We start from the raw sequence: 21,085 nt of genomic DNA on the forward strand, positions 1-21,085 counted from the left end.
AAATGATTCGAATGTACGGAGCGACAAAATGCACGTCTACACTCTGCTAGCACACGAATTCTATTTTTTTTTGGTTTGTTTTCTTGGAAGTGTTATAATTTTGATGCGGCTTGAATTTGAACATTTATTCTCTAAGTACGCCGAGCATTTACGCGACCAGATCATTGTGATTTTGATCGTATCGAATGTTACTTTTATGATGGTGGCGTAATTAATTAACTCTGGTTACGTCCTCTGTAATAATAAATTATATTTTTATTTTGCAAAAAAATGTGAACACTAAATTATTTCTGTGTCAAATTAATTATCTGTCAACACAAATATTTTTACCCAGTTGTCTGTAACATTTTTATAAATGACGAGTTTGTGTTCTTGCAATGTTACCTAATTGTTGAATTTTTTTGGAATAGGTCGCGCTGCACGCTTAGCTCGGGTGACGCAACGTCAACTGAGCGATCAAAGCAAACACACACACGTTTTCTTACATCTATTTTATTAGTTATTTAGTATGATACATAACCTTTTAAAATGGGCACCAGTAAAATATAAATACAAAATAACTGCTTACTTCCGAATAATAGAAACATCGACAACAAAATCAGAACAAAGTTCAGAATACATTTTCAAACTCATTCGGAATTAACGCCAAAATTTAGAATAACTCTGTTTTCAACACATATTTAGGCGATTCATTACATTTTGTCTTAAATTTTAATCATAACATATAATAAAATATACTTCAAAAACCTAAGTAGAAAATAAAATATTTCAATGGAAAAAATCTTGAGTACAAATTCCATTATTTAAAGTTTATCACCACATTTTTTTTCCATTTTGCTAGCTCAGCAGCGATCGAATTTCTTTGTGCATATGAATTAAGAAATCCACGTAACTCGGGGATCCGTCTGTGCCGCGATCCTCCGCCAGGAAGTGTTTAAAGACAGGCTCCAACTTCTCCCTCTGTCTGACAATAGTTAACTAAAACCGAACAATAATACATACAAACGCGTAAAATTAAGTTGGCGACGCACCCTCATACACTTGTGCCTCTGTATCCTGATTTCCTCGACGATCGTCCTCACGGCCAGCGACAGCGGATTGTCTAGCTCGGGCAGCGCCACCGTCTCGATGTTCACCTGGATGGCGGACGGCGCCCCAAACACTTGCTGGACGAAGTTGGGATTGGCGCCCAAACCGATCCACAAGAACATGTGAATACCATTTTCTGCAAAACGAGTCATTATAGCCACCCGCAATTCCACCCGTTACTAAACTCACCCAAAATATACACCCCTTGCTCGTTCATTTTATCTACAGTACACCTAATCGGCGCCGGGATCTCCACAGGGTCCTGCGTCGGGTCCAAATCCACCAGAGGAATCAACCTCGGGTAGAAGTAGTTCACGCTCGTCGGTATATCCATGATCATGACCTCCTGCATGACGAACGACCGGTCGTCGACTGTCATGTCCGCGCCTCCGGACAGCGCGTCGCTCTTGAGTAAACAATTGACATACAAAGGCAGCAGTTTCATGCATTCGGGTAGGATGAGCTGGCCGGCGCTGCTCGGGCTTGCGCAGTTCTTGCGGTAGGTGGCCAGGATCTGCGCGGCTCGGGTCACTATGCTATCTTTGACGGCTTTCGGGTTGTGCTCGAAGAGTTTGTACGTGGCCTGTTTGGAGATGTAGTTGATGATGGTATCACAATCGCAGTTTCTGTACAGGTCGGCCATTTGTGAGCAAGTCTTCAAAGATAGGTTCATGATGCGGAGGCGGCGCTGGCCGGAGCAGGAGGTGTAGAGCAAGGCGGCTTGGATGTACACGCCCTCTTCTTCGGAAAGTTTGTCGTCGTGCTTGATTTCGACAGCTATGGCTTTATCACAGTCTGAGAAAACAAAAATATATTAGGGGTAGCGAACTTTACTGCTTGAATTTGAACAAAATCCGCTCTTATGCTACATGGGTATAGAGAAAGTAGAAAATAATATTTTAAATGTAACTCGAGTGTGGCTTTCAACATTTTGTATTTTATTAAGAGGGTCGGCCACGAAAAAACCGGAAGAAACAACTCGATTAAGAAAAGAGTAAAAAAAAACACCAAAAAATCAGCGAACAATAGGCGCCAAAGTGGTAAAGAAACAAAAAAAGCGATTAAAAAGTACCAAAAATCTACAAAATAAATGAAATAAAGCGCAAAAGGGAGATATTTGCAAGGAATAAAAGACGGATAAATAGTTGCCAAAAAGTTACTAAAAAAGTGCCAAAGGAGACAAAACAACGATATTAACCGACAATAAAAAAATTCGCATAAAAAAACACAAAAGGGCATAAAAAAATGTTGAAAATGTGGCGAAAAAGGAGAAGTGATTAAGAAAAAGGATAAAAACATATCTTCAAAAAGAGGCAAAATAACCTGACTAAAAAACAACAAAAAATGCACCAAGACAAACAAAAAAAATCCGAAGAAAAGCCGTTAAGAGGAACAAAAAAAAAAATAACGCGATTAAGAAAATGGCAATAAGAAACGTCGAAAAAAACATAACACGATTACGAAAAAGGATAAACAAAATTTCTCAAAAAAAAAGAGCGGGAGGGATCGGCGTCAAAAAGTGGTAACAAATCGAAAGAAGCACCAAAAAAGCTGATGAAAAGCCAACAAAAAAACAGCGAAAGTAAACAAAAAAGGGATAAAGATAAAGCGAAAGAAAAGGCAAAAAAAAACAGAAAAATAATGTAAAAAGAAAGGTTACAAAAAATGTCAAAAAAGCACAAAGAGAAATAATAAAAAGATACAAAAAAAGACGATAAATGTGTACAAAAAAAGCGTACCAAAAAAGGTGAAAAAACAAAGTCATGAAAAAAGGGAAAAAGAAGAGGTTAAAAAAAACGGGTTTAAAAATATTGTTAAAAAAGGTTATAAAAAAAACCGTGTCAAAAAAGCTAAAAGGAGATAAAATAACATGACTAAAAAAAAGCCTACTGAACCTGACAAAAAAGCACCATAAAGTAAACACCAAGAGAGGCAAAAATAGGGCAAAAAAAGGAATAAAGCAAAGGCGAAAACAAGCAAAAAACTAAGTAAAAAAAAAAATCGAAAACGAAAGATGACAATAAATGTAAAATTAAGCAAAATAAAAACAAAAAATGCGCCAAAAAGTGGTAATCAAAAAAGGCGATTAAAAAAAGGACCAAAAACCCACAAAAACAATGAAAAAGGGAGATAAAGAAGACGAATAAAAAACGGATACAAAGTCAGAAGGGTCAGAAAAAAAGAAGATATAACAACGATATCAACAGCCAACAAAAAATTTCAGAAAAACCCCAAAAAAGTGGAGAAGAAAAAGGCTTCAAGAGAGATAAAAATGCAAAAAGGGCACAAGAAGGCATAAAAAAATGTCGAAAATGCGGCGAAAAAGGCGACGTGATTAAGAAAAAGGATAAGAACATGTCTGCAAAAAAGCGTAAAAAAAAAACAAAACAAAAAGGCGGTGAAGGATACGCGCCAAAAAGCGGTAAAACGCAAAAAAGGCACAAAAAGCGAAGTAAACAAAAATTGATAAAGAAAGGTTACGAAAGTGTAAAACACAAGCGAAAAAAGCAAAAAAACGTGACTAAAAAAAAAACGAAAAAAAAACGAAGAAAAGCCATTAAGAGAGGGGCAAAAAAATTAAAAAATTGCTAAAACTGCCAAAAAAAAGGTTACAAAAAAAATCTCCAAAAAAGGGCGAAAAAAAGGACCCAAAACAACACGATTAAGAAAAAGGCAATAATAAACGTCGAAAAAAGGAGACAACATAATAACACGATTATTACGATTACGAAAAAGGATAAAAAAAATTCTCCAAAAAAGAACAAAAAACAAATAGAGTGCGAACCAAAAAAGGTGATGAAAAGCGAAAAAAAAAACGGCGAAAGAGCAAAAAAAGGGAAAAGATAAAGCCAAAAAAAGCAAAAAAACAAGAACAATAATAATCGAAAAAGAAAGGTTTCAAAAAATGTAAAAAAGCACGAAAAGAAATAATAAAAGGAAAAAAAAAACGGTTTTAAAATATTGTTAAAAAAAGGTTATAAAAAACCTACTGAAATAAACGTGACAAAACACCAAAGAGAGGCAAAAATGGGAAAAAAGGAATAACGCCAAGGCGAAAAAAAAACTAAGTAAAAAAAATCGACAACGAAAGATTACAATAAATGTAAAAAAAACACAAAGAGAAACAGGAAACAACGCGATTTAAGAAAAAAAGTCAAAAAAAAAAAAAACGCAAAAAAGAAAACAAAAAATCCGCGAACAATAGGCGCCAAAAAGTGGTAATCAAAAAAGGCGATTAAAAAAGGACCAAAAAACCCACAAAATTAATGAAATAAAGCGAAAGGGAAATAAAGAAGAGGAATAAAAAACGGATAAAAAGTTGCCAAAAAAAGTTACTAAAAAAGTGCCAAAGGAGACAAAACAACGATATTAACAGGCAATAAAAAATTTCCCATAAAAATCAAAAAAAGGGGCGAAAAAAGGCGTCAAGAGGGGTAAAACTAAAAATGAAAAAAAAGGGCTCAAAAAGCCATAAAAAAATTTCGAAAATGCGGCAAAAAAGGAGACGTGATTAAGAAAAAGTATAAAAACATATCTCAAAAAGCGGTAAAACGCAAAAAGTGACCAAAAAAGAGAAGCGAAAATGAGGTAAAAAACGAATTAAAAAAAATGTACAAAGAAAGGTTACGAAAGTGTAAAAAAGAAGCGAAAATAGGAGACAAAACAAAGCGACTAAAAGAAACGAAAAAACACAACAAAAAATACACAAAAGAAAAACAAACAACAAAAAAAATCCATTAAGAAAATGACAATAAAAAAATTTACAAAAAAAAAAATGCAAATAAAAGGGCAAAAAAAAGGACAACAAAAAACGTTGAAAAAAGGAGACAACATAACACGATTACGAAGAACGATAAAAAAAAATCTCCAAAAAAGAACGAAAAACAAAAAGGGCGCGAAGAAAGAGGTAAAAAATCAAAAAAGGTGATGAAAAACATAAAAAAACGGTGAAAGACACCAAAAAAAATGGATGAATATAAAGCAAAAAAAAGGCAAAAAATCACGAAAAATAATCAACAAAGAAAGGTTGCAAAAAATGCCAAAAAAGGACAAAGAGAAACAGTAAATGCGGAAGAAAAGGTATCAACAGAGAGGGAAAAAAATGAAGAAAAAGATAAAAAAAGACAACAAAAAAAGGATAAACAGCGCACCAAAAAATGGTAAACAAAAAAGGAATAAGAAAAGGCGAAAAAATGGTATTAAAAAAAAACTACAAAGAAAGGTTACGAAAGTGTAAAAAAGAAGCGAAAAATGGGAGGCAAAACAAAGGGACGTAACAAAAAATACACAAAAGAAAACAAACAACAAAAAATCGGTAAGTGTCAAAAAAAGACCCAAAATAACGCGATTAAGAAAATGACACTAAAAAAATTTACAAAAAAAAAAAAAATGCAAATAAAAGGGCGAAAAAAAAGACAACAAGAAACGTTGAAAAAAAGAGACAACATAACACGATTACGAAAAAGGGTAAAAAAATCTCCAAAAAAAGAACGAAAAACAAAAAGGGCGAGAAGAATTAGCGCCAAAAAGTGGTAAAAAATTAAAAAAGGTGTGATGAAAAGCATAAAAAAACCGGTGAATGACAGCAAAAAATGGATGAATATAAAGCGAAAAAAAAAAGGCAAAAAAATACACAAAAGAAAACAAACAACAAAAAAATTGGTAAAAGTGCCAAAAAAAGACCCAAAATAACGAGATTAAGAAAATGACAATAAATTTACAAAAAAAAAAAAAAAAAACCTGCAAATGAAAGGGCGAAAAAAAGGACACCAAAAAACGTTGAAAAAAGGGTACAACATAACACGATTACGAAAAAGGATAAAAAAAATCTCCAAAAAAAAAGAACGAAAAACAAAAAGGGCGCGAAGGATAGGCACCAAAAAGTGGCAAAAATTCAAAAAAGGTGATGAAAAGCATAAAAAAAAACTGTGAAAGACAGCAAAAAATGGATGAATATAAAGCGAAAAAAGGCAAAAAATCACGAAAAATAATCAACAAAGAAAGGTTGCAAAAAATGCCAAAAAAGGACAAAGAGAAACAAAAGCAAATGCCGAAGAAAATGCGTCAACAGAGGGGCAATAAAACAAAAAAAAAAAAAAAAAAAAAGCAGCGGATTAACAGCGCACCAAAAAATGATAAACAAAAAAGCAAAAAATAATCAAAAAAGGAATAAGAATAGGCGAAAAAATGGAATTATAAACAGGTCGTTAAAAAAAAGTCGTAAAAAAACGTGTAAAAAAACAATTTAAAAGGAGATAAAATAACGCCACTAAAAAAACTAATAAAATAAAGGTGATAAAAAACCACCATAAAATAAGCACCAAAAGAGGTGAAAATGGGGCAAAAAGTCATCAGGTAAAGGCAAAAAAGCAGGTAAAAAATCCACACAAGAAGGTCTCAAAAAATGTCAAAAAAGCAAAAAGTTGTTAAAAACGAAATAAGAAATGCTGAAAAAAAACGAGTTTTAAAAAAGATCGCGAAAAAACGTTATTAAAAAAACGCGTCAATAAAAAGCGAAAAGGAGATAAAATAACGTGACTAGAAAAAGTTAATAAAATAAACGTGACCAAAAACACCACGAGAGGCAAAAATAGGCATAAAGCAAAGGAGGAAAAAGGAAAAAAAAATCGACAAAGAAAGTTTATAAAAAATGTCAAGAAAATACAAAGAGAAACAAAAAAGAAGAAAAGGCGTCAAGGGAAGGGCAAAAAGAAAATGAAAAAAAAAAAAATACAAAAAAGGCGATAAAAGTGTCAAAAAAAGGTTACAAAAAGAACCTACAAAAAAGGCAGCCGAAAAAGAATGCACAAAAAAAAAGGTGAATAAAAACAAAAATGTCGTCAAAAAAGACCGGTTAAAAAAATGGAAACAAAGGCAATTAAAAAAAGCGACCAAAACACCAAAAAAAGCCGTCAAAAGAGCAGTAAAAACGAAAAAAGATGCAAAGAAAAACGAGAAAAATTGGTAAGAAAAAAGTTGATAAAGAAGCGTCCAAAAAATGGTTAGAAAAACAAAGTCCAAGTAAGAGATGTGACAAAAAGTGGCAAGGAAAAGCTCCTAAAATAGCGACAAAAAAAGCGCCTAGAAAAAAAAAGTGAAAATAGGCAAAAAAATAGGAGGCGAAAAAAGCAGTGAAAAAACTCAAAAAGGCGATAAAAAAAAGGCAACAAAAAAAAGCAATAAAGAACACAATTAAAAAAATGTCAAAAAAGGGGCAATAAAAAAGCGGAAAAAAGGGAGACAAAAAATTGCGACTAAAAAAATAAAAAAAATAAACGAACTTGGCAAAAGGACGGGAAAAGCAGACAAAAAAAAAACTACAAAAAAGCAACGTGAAAAGTCTATTAAAAAAAAAAGGGGGACAAAAATAAGGCGTAAATAAAAGACCGAAAACAAGTGAAAAAAAAACACGATAAAAAAAGAGCAAAATCAAATGACAAAAGGCAACAACAAAAAAAAAAGACACTGATAAACCGCAAATTTACATCAAGGAAAATTTATAAAAGGCGTGATCTAGTTTTGGGAGCGAATAAAAAAAAATCGTGAAAAATGATTTTGTTTAACATTTTACTATCTATGCGATATTCCTAAAATATACCTCAAATTTCCATCTAGTAGTTTCGGAGATTCTCTGACGGGAAAATTATTGACAAAAAAACGCTACACAAAACGTCTCATATTGTATCGAAAAGATATACTTTTTCGAGAAATTGTACCGCGAAATTATTTAATTCAGAACGACCCTTTTTCTTTCTAAATACTTATTATTACTGAAGTAGTGAAGTTTGTTAACTAACTTTGCCCTATGTACTTATTTATTTATAGATAACTCAAGACTGAGAAAGTAGCTCTCTTTTTTTCTATTACAAAAGTTAAGTTAGAAATAATTATTACAAAGTCTAGAAAAAAAAAACACTTACCGACAGCTGCAAGCTCCATATCCGTCGTATTCGACATAAAGAAATGCCCATAGAAATCCGTGGGCCTCACCCCCGTCGAGGTCCTCACCCTCATAATCGAATCGAACGCAATCGGTCTGCTAATATTCGTGATAACATCCTTAATCAGCCGCTCCCCGTCCATGTCCGCCTGCCAAAAACCAAAACCTCATCCCCTCATCCACCTCCACGCCAACCCTCACAACCTACCTGGAAGTACGTATACTTGTGCACTTCTCCCCCCGTCAACCTGGACACCTGCCCGATCGTCGCTATATCAATATAGGCGTTATTAAAAATGAACAGATCCACCGAACAGCCCGCCGCCACGCAGTCCTGCCCCAGCTGGTTGTACGCCTGCGTCTGCGGCGTCAGGATCGTGCGTTCCTTATCGGTCGCCAGGAGCTTCCTGTCGTCGCGATTTTTCAATTTGCCGGGACCTTCGGCGGTCGGCAGACTCGAATGGAACACCATCAGTTTCCCGGCGCACTCGGACGCCTGCAAAATAATTCAGCGTCCTGCAGGACTAAGGGGCAGTAAAAACCGACCTTGAGCGCCTCGAGACCCGCCAGAATTGCCGGCAGGAGGATCGTTTCCGTCTCCCGGGTGTCGCCGAACATGGCCGGGATTTGCTGCATGAGGGAGTCTATGACAGGGCCGGACTCCTCGGGGGTGCAGAGGAAGCCGTCGAGAAGCGGCATGAACATTTCTTGGATGTCGCCGACGATCAGCATTTGGGGGGCCGCCAGATTTCCCTACAGAACAATAGTAAAAAATTGAACACAGAAATTTCCTCGTTTCTGAAGTACGGAATTATAGATATTTTTTGCATTTTTTGTTTTCTGATAACCTCTATTGACTTGAATTTTTCATTTTTTTGTTTCTTCAGTTTTTCGATTAGGAATTTTCACATTTTTAGACTTTGCGATTTTTCGATCGAACATTTTCTCGACTTTTCAATTTTTAATTTTTCGTTTTTTCAAATTTTCGATTTTATAATTGTGTTTTTTCAATTTTTCGTTTCTTTAATTTTTCGATTTTTAATTTTTTCTCTTCAAGTATTCATTTTTAAAATTTTGACATTTTCGGTTTTCCAACTTTTGGATATTTCAATTTTTAGATTTGCGATTTCATGAGTTTTCAATGTTTGGATTATTTAATTTTCATTTATTCAAAATTTCGATTTTATGATTCTGTTTTTTTCAATTTTTCGATTATTCAATTTTTCCATTTTTAATTTTTTCTCTTCAATTTTCACATTTTCGATTTTCCAACTTTTCGGTTTTTTTTATTTTTTCAATTTGTCGGTTCTTCAATGTTCTGATTTTTAACTTTTCCTTTTTCAATTTGAAATTTGTCAATTTTTGGATTTTTCAATTTTTCGTTTCTTCAATTTTTGGATTTGCAATTTTTCTAGTTTTCATTTTCAATATGTAATAATTTTAATTTTTTTTAATTTTTTCAATTTCACGATTTTAGAATTTTTCTATTTTTCAATTATTTGATTTTAAAACAATTGAATTTCGTTTATGCGATTTTTAATTTTTGAATTTCTTGGTATTTAATTTTTCAATTTTTCGATCTTTCAATGTTGCAGTTTTCCGACTTCACAATTTGGTTTCATTTCCTCAATTTTTCAACTATTAGATTTTTTAATTTTCCGTTTTTCTAAATGATTTTTCAATTTTTCATTTCTTGAATTTTTGATTTGCAATTTTTCTAGTTTTCATTTTAAATATGTAATATTGTTTTTTTTACTTTTTCAATTTCACGATTTCAAAATTTGTCTGTTTTTCTGTTATTGAATTTTAAAACGTTTTCAGTTATTCGGTTTTCCGATTTTTAATTTTAGAATTTCACGATATTTAATTTTTCAATTTTTTTTCGATTCTACAATTTTGATGATTCTATAATTTTCGATTCAATTCTTTTTTTCTTTCCAATTTCTCGATGCAAAATTTTTTCCGATTTTTGAATTTATAGATTTTTTTTGTTTTTTAATGTTTCAATTTTTCGTTTCTTCAGTTCTTCGATTTGCAATTTTTCTTTTCGTTTTTATTTTCTTTACTTTTGCATTTTTTGGATTTTTCAATGTTTCGATCTTATAAATATTTTTTTGATTTCGATTTTTGAATGTTTTTATGCATATGTCGATGTGCAATTTTTCACTTTTTCAATTTTACGATTTCAGAATTTTTCTATCTTTTAATTATAGGAAATTAAAATATTTTCGTTTATTCGATTTTTAATTTCTCGGTATTTAATTTTTCGATCTTTCAATGTTACAGCTTTCCGACTTTACAATTTGGACAAATCTATAATTTCTGAATTTTCATTTCTTAAGTTTTTTGTACTGTTTTTTATTTTCTTTATTTTTAACATTTTTCAGGTTTTCAGTGTTCTGTTTTTACCTTAATCTTTCTTTTTTTAATCTGAAAATTTTCAATTTTTTCATTTTTCAGTTTTCCCGATTTTTCAATTTTTCATTTCTTTGATTTTTTATTTGCAATTTTTCTAGTTTTCATTTTCATTTCATGTAATAATTTTTTTTTTCAAATTCTACCACTTAATTTTTTTATGTTTTTAAGTAATTGAATTTTAAAACTTCTTCATTTATTCGGTTTATCCATTTTTCGATTTTATCCATATTTAATTTTTCAATTTTTAATCTTCCGATGTTACAGTTTTTCGATTTTACAATTTTGACGATTCTATAATTTTTCGATTTTTAAATGTATACATTTTTTTTGTTTTTTAATGTTTCAGTTTTTCGTGTCTTCAATTCTTCGATTTGCAATTTCTCGTTTCGGTTTTTATTTTCTTTACTTTTGTATTTTTCGATTTTTCAATGTTTCCATTTTTTAATTTTTCGTTTCTTCCATTTTATTAGATTTGCAATTTCTTTAGTTTTCATTTCAAATATGCAATAATAATTATTAAAAAACAATCACTTTTTCAATTTTACCATTTTAGGTTTTTTCTACTTTTCATTTATTGGATTTTAAAACGTTTTCATTTACCCGAATTTTAATTTTTCAATCTTCCAATGTCACAGTTTTTCGACTTTAAAATTTTGACGATCCTATAATTTTTCGCTTCAATTCGTTTTTTCTTATCAATTTTTCTAATCATTAATTTTTTCGATTTTTTTCGTTTTTCGATCTGCTATTTTCGTTTTGATTTTTATTTTCTCTGAGTTTACAATTTTTGGATTTTTCAATGTTTCGACCTTATAATTTGTATTTTTCAAATTTTGGATATTTTAATTTTACGTTTTTTCAATTTTAGATTTGCAATTTTTCTAATTTTCTTTTTAAATACATAATGTAATAATATTTTAAAAAATTTCTCATTTTTCAATTTTAGGATATTAGAACTTTTCTATTTTTGAATTATTGGATTTTAAAACTTTTTCTTTTATTCGATTTTTCAATTTTTGAATTGTCGATATTTAAATTTTCAATTTTTTAATCTTTCAATGTTAGTTTTTCGACATTGAAATTTTGACAATTCTATTGTTTTTCGATTCAATTCCTTTTTTATTTCTTTACAATTTTTCGCTTTTTAATTTTTCAATTTTTTGTCTCCTCAGTTCTTCGGTTTGCAATTTTCAGTTTCTTCAGTTCTTTGATTTGCAATTTTTCGTTTCGGTTTTTATTTTCTTTACTTTTGCATTTTTTGGATTTTTCAATGTTTCGATCTTATAAATATTCTTTTAATTTCAATTTTTGAATTTTTTTATCTTTTAATTATTGGAATTTAAAATATTCTCGTTTACTCGATTTTTCGATTTTTAATTTCTCGATATTTAATTTTTCAATTTTTCGATCTTTCAATGTTACAGTTTTCCGACTTTACCATTTGGACGATTCTATAATTTTTGAATTTTCATTTCTTAAATTTTTCGTTCGGTTTTTTTGTTTTCTTTATTTTTAAAATTTCTCGGTTTTTCAATATCGTTTATGCCTTAATCTTTCTTAATTTGAAAATTTTCAATTTTTTTTCAGGTTTCCTGATTTTTCAATTTTTCGTTTCTTTGATTTTTTATTTGCAATTTTTCTAGTTTTCATTTTCATTTTATGTAGTGATTTTTTTTTCAATTCTATCATTTAAAAATTTTTGTTTTTCAGTTAATGAATTTTAAAACTTTTTCATTTATTTGGTTTTTCAATTTTTCGATTTTTAATTTTTGAATTTATCGATATTTAATTTTTCAATTTTTAATCTTTCGATTTTACAATTTTGACGATTCTATAATTTTTCGATTCAATTTGCTTTTTCTTTCAATTTTCGGTGCATTTTTTTTTGACTTTTAAATGGATAATTTTTTTTGTTTGTTTTTTAATGTTTCAATTTTTCGTGTCTTTAATTCTTCGATTTTTCAATTTTTCTATATGTGGATTTGCAATTTTTCGCTTTTTCAACTTTCAGATTTTTAAATTTTTCGTTTCTTCCATTTTAGATTTGGAATTTCTCTAGTTTTCATTTTAAATATGTAATAATAATTATTAAAAAAAAATCACTTTTCAATTTTACTATTTTAGGTTTTTCCTACTTTTCAATTATTGGATTTTAAAACGTTTTCATTTACCCGATTTTTAATTTTTGAATTAGTCGATATTTAAATTTTCAATTTTTCAATCTTTCAATGTTACAGTTTTTCGACTTTAAAATGTGGACGATTCTATAATTTTTCGATTTTTAATTTAATTAATTTTTCGTTTTTTAAAGTTTCAATTTGTCGTTTCTTTAGTTCTTCGGTCTGTAATTTTTCGGTTCGGTTTTTATTTTCTCTGAGTTTACAATTTTTGGAGTTTTCAATTTTTGTATTTTTCAACTTTAGATTAGCAATTTTTCTAGTTTTCATTTTAAATACATGTAATCACAATATTTTTAAAAATTTCTCATTTTTAAATTTTAGTATATTAGAATTTTTCTATTTTTGAATTATTGGATTTTAAAACTTTTTCTTTTATTCGACTTTTCAATTTTTCGATTTTTAATTTTTGAATTGTCGATAGGTATATAAATTTTCAATTTTTTTATCTTTCAATGTTACAGTTTTTCGAGATTGAAATTTTGACGACTCTATAATTTTTTGATTCACTTCGTTTTTTTTCTTTACAATTTTTCGCTTTTTAATTTTTCAATTTTTTGTTTCTTCAGTTCTTCGGTTTGCAATTTTTCGTTTTGGTTTTTATTTTTTCTGGTTTCAAAATTTTTCGAATTTTCAATGTTTCGATTTATAATTTTTTGTTTTTTCAATTTAAATTTTTCGATTTTTGGATTTTGCAATTTTTCGCTTTGCAATTTTTGGTTTTTAAAATTTGATATATTTTAATTTTTCGTTTTCTCAATTTTTCAGTTTTTCGTTACTTCAGTTTTAGATTTGCAATTTTTTTATTTTTCATTTTAAATATGTAATAAAAATAATTTTTAAAATTTTTCATTTTTCCATTTTACGATATTCAATTTTTTGTTTCGGTTTCTATTTTCTCTGCTTTTACATTTTTTTCGGTTTTTCAATGTTTCGATTTTATAATTTTTTGTTTTTTTAATTTTTCGTTTTTTCAATTTTAGATTTGCAATTTTTCTAGTTTTATTCTAAATAAGTAATAACAATAATTTGTAAAATTTTCATTTTTCCATTTTAGATATTTGAATTTTTCTATTTTTAATTTTTGAATTTGTCGATATTTGAATTTTCAATTTTTCAATCTTCCAATGTTGCAGTTTTTCGACCTTCAAATTTTTACGATTCTATAATTTTTCGATGCAATTTGTTTTTTCTTCTTTCCAATTTTCCTATTTATTAATTTTTTTAGATCTCTAAGTATATCAATTTTTCGTTTCTTTAGTTCTTCGGTTTGCAATTTATGGTTTCGGTTTTTATTTTCTCTGCTTTTACAATTTTTCGATTTTATAATTTTTTCTTTTTCCAATTTTAATTTTTGGATTTTTCAATTTTTCTCGTTGCAATTTTGAGGTTTTTCAAATTCTGGATACTTTCATTTTTCTTTTTTTCAATTTTTGATTTTTCAGTTTCTTAATTTTTCAGTATTTCGTTTCTTCAATTATTGATTTGTAATTTTTCTAGTTTTCATTTTAAATATGTAATAACCATAATTTTTAAAATTTTTCATTTTTTTCATTTAACAATATTAGAATTTTTCTATTTTTCAATTATTGGATGTGAAAACTTGTGGTTTCGGTTTTTATTTTCTCTGCTTTTACAATTTTTCGATTTTTCAATATTTCGATTTTATAATTTAATAAAAATAAGGATACATTTCAAAACCAAAAATGAAAAGACGAAAAAGTATACAATGAAAATTTCGAAAAATCTAAAAGAACTTGGAGAACAAAAAATTAATAAATTTAGAAGTCGAGAAATTGAAAAAATTAAGAAAAAACGAAAAATCGTGACATCAAAAAATTGTAAAATCGAAAACGAAACCGATTTTTTCGCTCAAAACTGACCTTGATGTTGTAGAAGTGAACCGAGCTATTGTAAGTGATGAAGCCGACCCTCATATTGCTCTTCTCTTGTCCTTGATCGACAGGCAGGTTCTGAATGATGTCCTTGATCCTTGAGCACAACAAATGAACTAAACCGGACTTGACGTTATTGTACGAAACGTCAATAACGAAAATAATCGCCGGGGGTTTTGGTAGGGCGTTATTACGGCAGTATTCAGGAGTCGCCACGAACTCGTAAGTCCCTAGTACCAGCTCTGGACGCTCGTAGCGGTCCAGTCGCTGCCCGGTATGGTCTAGATGCTGGAAGTACTCAGCTGGAACTGCAACAAAAAATTGGTACCGTTGAGCAACTGAGCGCGTTTCAGCAGCTACGCTGTACACAAACGTAGGTGTAACGTACCATCAGTTGTTGCTTTGCAGAACAGGCACTGGAAACGTCTTCCAGAGTCGATAAATTGCATGTAAGGACACATATAAGCTTTACACCGAATGCAACGAACTGGACCTAGATCTCCGAAGTTGACGATAGGCGGAGGATATTCTTGATCGACGGTCCTTGCCATTGGACTAATGACTAAACTGAATGGCACGGCGGTTTGCTTCATTATATCCTGTAAGTTCACGTTTGAAAAGGTTATAAAATTACGAGAAATTTCTTATACCTGAGAAATGGGTACGTTATACATGCTAGATCTTATAAACCTGGGGCTCGAGTTTCCTTGATCTTGGACAATGAAGTTGGTTGTTACGAGGGGAGGCACTAAACCCTTCTGATTGGTACAGAATATACCAGATCTGTTTTGTTGATCATCTTGGGTCACTTGGATCTGAACAAAATATACAGTAAAAGCCAAATTTATTGACACATTGCATTATAATTATAATTTTTCTCTAGGAATTATTTTTATTCTTACCGGACTCGGCATTTGATCAGGATCCAAGCGCCTAGCTTGCTGCGGTTGCTGATAAGCAGGCTGTGGATACGAACCCACGCCGCCCCCAGGAGCCGGTTGCTGTCCGGGCATTGGCGGGTATCCAGGTCCCGGTGGTGCCCTCATTTGTTGCCCATTCATATACTGTTGTTGGTTTAGCGGCGGCGGCATATGGGGCCCGCCCTCCCCATTTATGGTACTCCCCGGGTACTGTCGTCCCGGTCCCAAGTTCATTCCTTGCATCTGATTGGCCAACTGATTAGGACCCAGAGGTGGTTGCCCTGGTAACGGCGGCTGATTGGGTCCTGGCATAGGTTGTCCAGGAAGAGGTGGCTGATTGTACTGCCTATTTGGGGGCATTGGGCCCCCAGGCGGTCCCTGATTGAACTGACTTTGTCGATGTGCTTGATTAAATGGCGGCTGACCAGGAAGAGGGGGTTGTCCTGGTAATGGGGGCTGTCCATGCAGTGGTGGTTGGCCAGGTAGTGGGGGCTGCCCGTGCCCAGGTAGTGGGGGTTGCCCGTGCCCAGGTAGTGGGGGTTGCCCGTGCCCAGGTAGTGGGGGTTGCCCGTGCCCAGGCAGTGGTGGCTGCCCCTGCCCAGGTAAAGGAGGCTGTCCAAGAAGCGGCGGCTTGCCTGCCCCCGGCGGCGGCTGGCTTACTGGAGGACCAGGCACTGGCGGCTGGGAGGTGGGTTGTGGAGCCGAGACAGGAGGCGCGTTGGTTGGTGGAGGGGCAGCCGAAACGGGGGGTTGATTGCTTGGAGGTGGTTGACTGAACGCAGACTGAGTAGGAGTAGGTTGAGGGAAAGACGGTTGAGAGCCAGGAGGCGGTTGATTGCTCGACGGTGGTTGACTGAAAGGTGCCTGATTGGTAGAAGGTGGTTGAAATGGAGGCTGATTGGGTAGGGGAGGTTGGCCCGGTCTAGGTGGGTGTGGTTGATTGAGCTGGCCTGGTGGTGGGGGTCCAGGGGGCTTGTTTGTTGCAGCGGGCGGTTGAACTATAACAACAACATAGTTATTGGTGCACAGTTGAGCAACATTAAACCAAAATAGCGATTTCATTGTACAGCAATTGTTCCTATACTATACTACCAATCATAATGGTCATGTAGGCGTCCAATAAAATTTTTTACCAACTTTTAAGCATCCTATAGACAGCTAATTTTAGCCACACCCACACCACCTTCAAAAATTATTTATTTAAAAATTCCATTACCCTGTGGCGGCAACGACGGCGTCGAGGTCGGCGGCGGCCCGAACCCGGGCCCGTTCTGCACGTGCGGCGGCCCGTTCTGGAACTGCGGCGGCCCATTCATAAACTGCGGGGGCCCGTTCTGCGCCCCCGGCGGCGGCCCGCCGGGTTTCATTGCGAATTGGGTCGGCGGAAAGCCTGGGGGCCTCTGATCCTGCACCATCGACGGAGGCAACTGGCTTGGAGGCACTTGTGACCTCAAATTCGGCATGTTGGGGGGGAATTGTCCAGATGGAGGGCCCATGTTGGGTGTGGAGCCTGGTGCTGGGGGAAACGGGGCCGAGCCTGGGGGTTGCTGAGGAGGGCCCGGTTTCTGGGGGCCGAGGGGGACGGTCTGGAAACTAGTCGGGGGGATGCCTTGTGAGGGGGAGGCGCGGCTTCCGGGAAAACTCTGGGGCGGGGGCATGCCGAACTGCTGCTGCGGTGCGTATTGGGGGTTCATTGTGTTCTGAAAGATTTATAGCTGTTGATAAAACCGACAAACAGTAAACATGTTTGGAAAAAAACGTGATAAGAGTGAGTTAGGAAGTGTTTTAAGTATTGCGAGTCCTTGTTATTATTTGGGATAAATAAATCGTGATTGGTTTAATCATCACAGTGACAACAGTTTGTAGAGGTGAGGAAGCTTCCAAAAGTGTGAATAACTGGGGGCAGACAAAGGGCCCCTAGATGCTAATTATAAAACCTACAAACATATCGATCTCATTATTCGTGAAAGGATTATTTAAAAAAAAATTCCTGACATATGCACAGACCGTATTTTTGAAAACTTCTGACCCATATTTCAACAATTATTTAAATGGTAATAATAAAAGTATTCGGGTGGGAATTGCACACTAAATCAAACCTTGTCTTTCCGGGAACCAAAACTGAACACTTACACTGAATGATCTAACAAAATTCTTGAAAAAAATTAATAAATAAAGGGCATCACTCAAACCCTCCACTTGCAAGTGTGCCACGTAAGGTTATACTGCGCATGATTTGGTTACCTCCACGTCAATCTCACTAAATTTTCGCCCAAAATCCCCCAGAGACGTCAGCTGGTTGTCACATTGAATGGCGTCTAGAGGCAGACCGAATGTTTGTGTTGTCGAAAACCACTGAAAATAAACACGTCGCAATAAAACGACTCTAATTTTGATCCAAACTATTAATTATCTGGATATATTTAGTCACTGTTGCGAGAACGCATGTCCGCAAAAAAGTTGCCGTCTGTGTTGAGGCTGTCATGTTGTCACACAAATGTCACTTGTCAAAAATGTAAACCGAAGCATGACAACAAAATGCATTTTAATTGTTTGTAGTGTGATTGCATTAATCGCAATTTATTGGCCCGCTCGACATGCTCGTCATTACGATTACATCGATTTAGCAGACGTGTACGATGAACTGTTATTCGTACATGTCAAAACCAACAAACCTAACCTCAAATACTGTGATTACGAAGATGTGATCGTGAACAATAGCGACGTGGATGTCGAGGAAGTCGTGGAACAAAGACGCTTCTACAGACCGAAAAACGGTAACCTTGACATTCCTGTTAACCCTTTTCCTGTAAGTCAGTTTTCAGGCGGCGAGTACATTCCCCGAACATGCAACCCTTTGTTGAAAGTCGCTGTGATAGTCCCCTACAGGAATCGATCTCAACAGCTAGATGTTTTCCTTAATTACATGCACAATTTTTTACAGAAACAGCTGATTGTGTATAGGATTTTTGTAGTAAATCAGACTGATAATTTACCTTTTAATCGAGCGAAAATGCTTAATTATGGCGCCAAGGTTGCGATGGATATGGATTTCCCTTGCCTGATTTTACATGACGTTGATTTACTGCCACTGAACAGTGGGAATATTTATAGTTGTAGCAAAAAACCGCGGCATATGTCCAGTAGCTTAGATACTTTTAGGTAATTGGAGTTTGTTGTGTAATTATTTATTATGATTTTTTTTCTTGTAGGTTTAACTTGCCATATTTAACTTTATTTGGGGGGGCTGTGGCGATTTCTTCTGAACACTTCCAAGGTATCAATGGTATGTCCAATCAGTTTTATGGCTGGGGTGGAGAAGATGATGACTTTTACAGGTTTTAGAATCACACTTTTTTGAAATGTTTTATACAATGAGAGTTTGTAGGAGGCTTGAAATCCACAGCTTGTTGCCATACCGTTTCACACCCATTATTAGCAAGTATACAATGTTGTTTCATAAAAAAGAGAAAGCTAGGTAAGAATATATATTTTGTATTTTTATTTTTAATTAAAATTTATGTTTTATTGAAGTTTTTTATTGTTTTTATTTACCATTTCAGTCCAAGTAGGTACGCTATGTTAGAGAAGTCAGTTGCGTTGCACAGAATGGATGGTTTATCCTCTCTTCCAGCAAATTACTCAGTCAAATCAGAGAAATTGTACACTCTGGTAATGGCCTCTTAGGCGAAATTAGTGACCACGTACCTACTATTTACCAAATTGTTGTTAACTGTTTAATATTGTAGTTATTTATTTACTAGTATTAGGGGTCTTGTTGTGTACCGCTGTTTCAGTTATTGAAGTTTGAGACCACTTGCAATGGTTGAATGTATAAAATGGTGATAAAATTGTTATAGGTAAAGGTATTCAAACATAAACATTTAAGTCAAATATGCGATATCATGTTATTTTGATAAAAGAGCTCAATTGTGTCTATTTTTTATATTTATTGTTAAACAAATCGATTTGTTGAGGAATTTATTTATTTGTGTCATTCATGTATCTTTATTTTTTTATGTATTAATTTTAACTAGTCTTAAGTTTTTTACGAAAACACGTATTATATTCTCTGATTTTTGTTTTTTTTTACACGAACTCTGTTCAAAATTGACGTTGTTGGTTAAAATTTCGTCATTCTTGGTTAGATGGCGCCACAGAAAAAACACCTCTACGTCACAAAGTTTCGAATGCAAAAACCAAGCCAAATTTTACAAAATTACGATGACTGGGAAGTTACCTTGAATGTTAATGAATGTTAAACGAACCGGAGAACTTTATTTCAAATGCCACATTGTATTGTTTGCAAGAATTTTTTAGCTATAGAACAAACAAAACTTGTTTTAAGTTTGTAGAAGTTACATAAGCTTGAATAGAATCGTGAAGTCAAAGAAATTCGAAATAATGCTTTGTAAGAGCTTTTAAAAAGTTTTATTATTGTTATGGAGATTTTTATTTAGTTTCCTCTAAGTGGTGTACTTAAAACTTTATTAATTTTAACTTTACGATTAGGTAATGAAACTGTCTCACTGTAACTCGCTCCCGTTGAATAAACAATACAAATTTAATTGATTTTCTTTTCACACCACTCATCCAAATCAATAGTGAATTAGTTGAATTAGGGTGAACGAGAATTAATTAATAATTTTATTAAAAATTAAAGAAGAGCTACTGTATTACTTACAGGTTAATGAAGAAACAAGTCAAATTTTAGCCAGGAGCACGCCTCAAGGTTTTATGTCGTTAATAGATTGAAAAATTGAGAAATAAAAAGTCCTGAATTAAAAAAAACGGATAACTGAAAATCGAAAAATCAAAAAAAAAAAAAATGAAGACGAAAAAATGAAACCTTAAACAAAATCGAAAAAGTGAAAAATCTAAAACCTGAAAAATCGTCGAAAATCAAGAAATGGGAAAATCAAAACATCGATTAACAGAAAAATCAAAAATTGAGAAAACGTAAAAGTGAAACATCGGAAAATTCAGAAATAGAGAAATTGTAAAATCGAAAAATTGAATAATAATCTGAAAAATCCCAAAACTGAAATTTCGAAAAATTGAAAATTAACGAAAAACTGAAAAATCTCAAAACTGAAATATCCAAAAACTGAGAAATTAAAAAATCGAAAAATTGAATAATAGATAACTTGGAAAATCCCAAAACTGACAATTTTCGAAAAATTGAAAACTGAAAGAAAAACGTATTTTACATATTTTTATATATTTCAAAGGGCGATTCTGGAAGAACCATTGGCGTTATCGAAGAAATGATTTGTGCGGCCCGAAATCTACAAGAAAATGTATTTAGTGAAATTTCGAAAATTTTGTTGAAAATTGGTCGAAAATTTTACATATTTGTTAATGTTTCAAAGGACTATTCTGGAAAAACCAATGGAGTTATCGAAGAAATGAAGGCGGATATGACTTCTGCGGTCCGAAATCTACAAGAAAAAGTATTAAGTGAAATTTCGAAAATTTTGTTGAAAATTGGTAGAAAATTGGGGTATTTTGCATATTTTTGAATGTTTCAAAGGACGATTCTGGAAAAAAACCAATGGAGTTATCGAAGAAATGTTTGCGGAAGTGACATCTACAGCCAGAAATCTACAAGAAAATATATTTTGTAAAATTTCGAAAATTTTGATG

The 21,085-nt window shown here is 33.0% G+C and overlaps 2 protein-coding genes across 3 annotated transcripts; one reads left to right on the plus strand and one right to left on the minus strand.

Moving 5' to 3' along the window:
* Positions 1-476: 476 nt before the first annotated feature.
* Positions 477-17,677, minus strand: Sec24cd (Secretory 24CD). 2 transcript variants are annotated; one of them, XM_064054294.1, is made up of 12 exons: positions 17,573-17,677; positions 16,656-17,139; positions 15,422-16,437; positions 15,170-15,334; positions 14,908-15,118; positions 14,508-14,827; positions 8,576-8,782; positions 8,238-8,525; positions 8,010-8,178; positions 1,279-1,884; positions 1,032-1,225; positions 477-978 (listed from the first exon to the last, which is right to left on the minus strand). In XM_064054294.1, exons 2-12 carry the CDS (start codon positions 17,131-17,133, stop codon positions 838-840), a joined length of 3,795 nt encoding a protein of 1,264 aa, XP_063910364.1. In that variant the 5' UTR covers positions 17,134-17,139; positions 17,573-17,677; the 3' UTR covers positions 477-837. The 2 variants fall into 2 exon arrangements, with proteins under 2 accessions (XP_063910364.1, XP_063910365.1); XM_064054295.1 differs by having other exon boundaries at positions 17,539-17,660.
* A 210-nt stretch (positions 17,678-17,887) lies between these two features.
* LOC135127724 (beta-1,4-galactosyltransferase 1) lies at positions 17,888-20,007 on the plus strand. The gene is made up of 5 exons (XM_064054296.1): positions 17,888-18,216; positions 18,265-18,601; positions 18,652-18,777; positions 18,828-18,917; positions 19,003-20,007. Exons 1-5 carry the CDS (start codon positions 17,937-17,939, stop codon positions 19,124-19,126), a joined length of 957 nt encoding a protein of 318 aa, XP_063910366.1. The 5' UTR covers positions 17,888-17,936; the 3' UTR covers positions 19,127-20,007.
* Positions 20,008-21,085: the final 1,078 nt, after the last annotated feature.

This window comes from Zophobas morio, unplaced genomic scaffold, assembly GCF_036711695.1.
Source record: "Zophobas morio isolate AGI-343-1 ecotype UQ-CSIRO unplaced genomic scaffold, CSIRO_AGI_Zmor_V1 ptg000012l, whole genome shotgun sequence".
NCBI lineage: Eukaryota > Metazoa > Arthropoda > Insecta > Coleoptera > Tenebrionidae > Zophobas > Zophobas morio.